This window comes from Clupea harengus, chromosome 6 (genome assembly GCF_900700415.2).
Source record: "Clupea harengus chromosome 6, Ch_v2.0.2, whole genome shotgun sequence".
NCBI lineage: Eukaryota > Metazoa > Chordata > Actinopteri > Clupeiformes > Clupeidae > Clupea > Clupea harengus.
This window is the reverse complement of record NC_045157.1, coordinates 89999-92547: the sequence shown is the minus strand read 5'-3', so window position 1 is coordinate 92547 and position 2549 is coordinate 89999. Positions and strand designations below refer to the sequence as shown.

At 42.8% G+C, this 2549-nt stretch overlaps 1 protein-coding gene across 1 annotated transcript in view; it reads left to right on the top strand.

Moving 5' to 3' along the window:
* The window catches only part of amdhd1 (amidohydrolase domain containing 1), an 11556-nt gene extending 10375 nt beyond the window's left edge, over positions 1-1181 (top strand). Inside the window, exons 8-9 of the mRNA XM_031568714.2 lie at positions 1-149; positions 994-1181. The exon at positions 1-149 is cut by the window's left edge and continues 12 nt beyond it. Coding sequence (XP_031424574.1) covers positions 1-149; positions 994-1099 — 255 coding nt within the window. The 3' untranslated portion in view covers positions 1100-1181. The remainder of the gene's footprint in view (positions 150-993) is intronic.
* The last annotated feature ends 1368 nt before the right edge of the window (positions 1182-2549 follow it).

Below are 2549 nucleotides of genomic sequence, written 5' to 3'. Positions count from 1 at the left end.
CACCTGGCGTGTGTGAACATGCATCTATCTCTGAATGAAGCTCTGGCCGCGGCCACGATCAACTCTGCCTACGCTTTAGGGGCCTCACACACACACGGGTCCCTGGAGCCCGGGAAGCAAGGAGACTTGCTCATCATCAATGCTCCAAGGTAAACACACACACACACACACACACACACTCAGCACTCTGGTACACACACACACACACACACACACACACACACACACACACACGCATCAGCACTCTGGGAAACACACACATACACTCGTCATCAGCACTCTGGTACACACACACACTCGTCATCAGCACTCTGGGAAACACAAACACACACACACACGCCATCAGCACTCTGGGAAACACACACACACACCTTCAGCACTCTGGGAAACACACACACACGCACACACGCATCAGCACTCTGGTACACACACACTTGTCATCAACACTCTCTGGTACACACACACACACACACTCATCATCAACACTCTCTGGTACACACACACACTCAATACTCTCTGGTACACACACACACACACACTCATCATCAACACTCCCTGGTACAGACACACACACACACACACACACACACACACACACACACACACACACACACACACACACACACACACACACACACACACACATTCGCCATCAACACTCTCTGGTACACACACACACACACTCATCATCAACACTCTCTGGTACACACACACACTCAATACTCTCTGGTACACACACACACACACACTCATCATCAACACTCCCTGGTACAGACACACACACACACACACACACACACACATTCGCCATCAACACTCTCTTGTACACACACACACACACATGCTCGTCATCAGTGAATGGTTTGTTTTGCTTTATGTGTGGTTTTGTGTCTGAGATCTTTTGCATACTTTCGTGAGTTAGTGTGACAGTTTGGTGTGTCTGATTGATTGACAGGTGTCATTGATTAACAAGCTGGTCTGATTGATTGACAGGTGGGAGCATCTGATCTATCAGCTGGGTGGCCATCAGGAGCTCATCAAACATGTCATCATCAAAGGGCTCGTCACGTATGACAACCAAGACACACTCGGCCTCTAACCACACACACACACACGTCATTTACAGCATCTACGACACATACAACCTCTAAACACACAAACACACACACCTCACTTAATAATCTACGACACATACAACCTCTAAACACACACAACTCACTTAAAAATCTACAATACATACAACACAAACGTACAAACACACACACCTCACGTAATAATCTACGACACATACAACCTCTAAACACACACACCTCACTTAATAATCTACGACACATACAACCTCTAATCACACAAACACACACACACCTCACTTAATAATCTACGACACATCCAACACACACGTACAAACACACATCACTTGCAGCATCTATGACACATACAAAAATGTAATATTCATTGAAACATTTGACTAAAATATTAAATGTTTTTAATAAAGAAAACAGGTGTGTGTGTGTGTGTATGTCGGTACACTAATGTATGTTTGTGAATTAGTTTATTACACGACTGCAGAAATCTATCCTGCATACATTCCTTTGTGAACCAAGCAAGCAGTTACACACACACACACACACACACACACACATCTATGGGGGTAGTTACACACACACACACACACACACACATCTATGGGGGTAGTTACACACACACACACATCTATGGGGGTAGTTACACACACACACACACACATCTATGAGGGTAGTTACACACACACACACTCACATCTATGGGGGCAGTTACACACACACACTCACACACACATCTATGGGGTAGTTACACACTCACACACACACACACACACACATCTATGGGGGCAGTTACACACACACACACACACACACACACACACTCACATCTAGGGTTATGGCTAGTTATTAGCCCCGTAGGCCTGTAGCATGAAACTATCATATCTTTAGCTTGCTAACAAATGGAATGTTATGGTTCGTCACACTCATGTTATGAGTAATACACTGTGTGAAATATCACAGCATTGGCATATTCAATGTTTTCGATAGATAACGCCCACCTCGTAGAAATAGAACAATTTGATCAGCATGATTTGTCTGACTAAACTAAAATTGCTATTAATGTACACTACTGAACACTGCGATCATCGAATGCTGGTTTATTGGAGGTTCCCAGCAACAGCCGTAAGAAAATCGGGGACGCAGCATTTGTCAATTACGCCCCAGTGCTATGGAACATACTGCCTATAGACATCAGGGAAGCCAGCTCGCTTAACATCTTTAAAAGAAAACTAAAAACGTACCTCTTCACATTAGCCTTTAACAAGCTACCACTTCGCACTATATATATATATAAATACTTTTAATTTAATTTAATTTAATTTAATTTAATTTAATTTAATTTAAATCTCTACTTGTGATATTAGGGGTTAGATTAAATATTTACATTTACATTTAGTCATTTAGCAGACGCTTTTGTCCAAAGCAACGTACAAGGGAGAGAACAGTCAAGCTAAGAGCAATAAA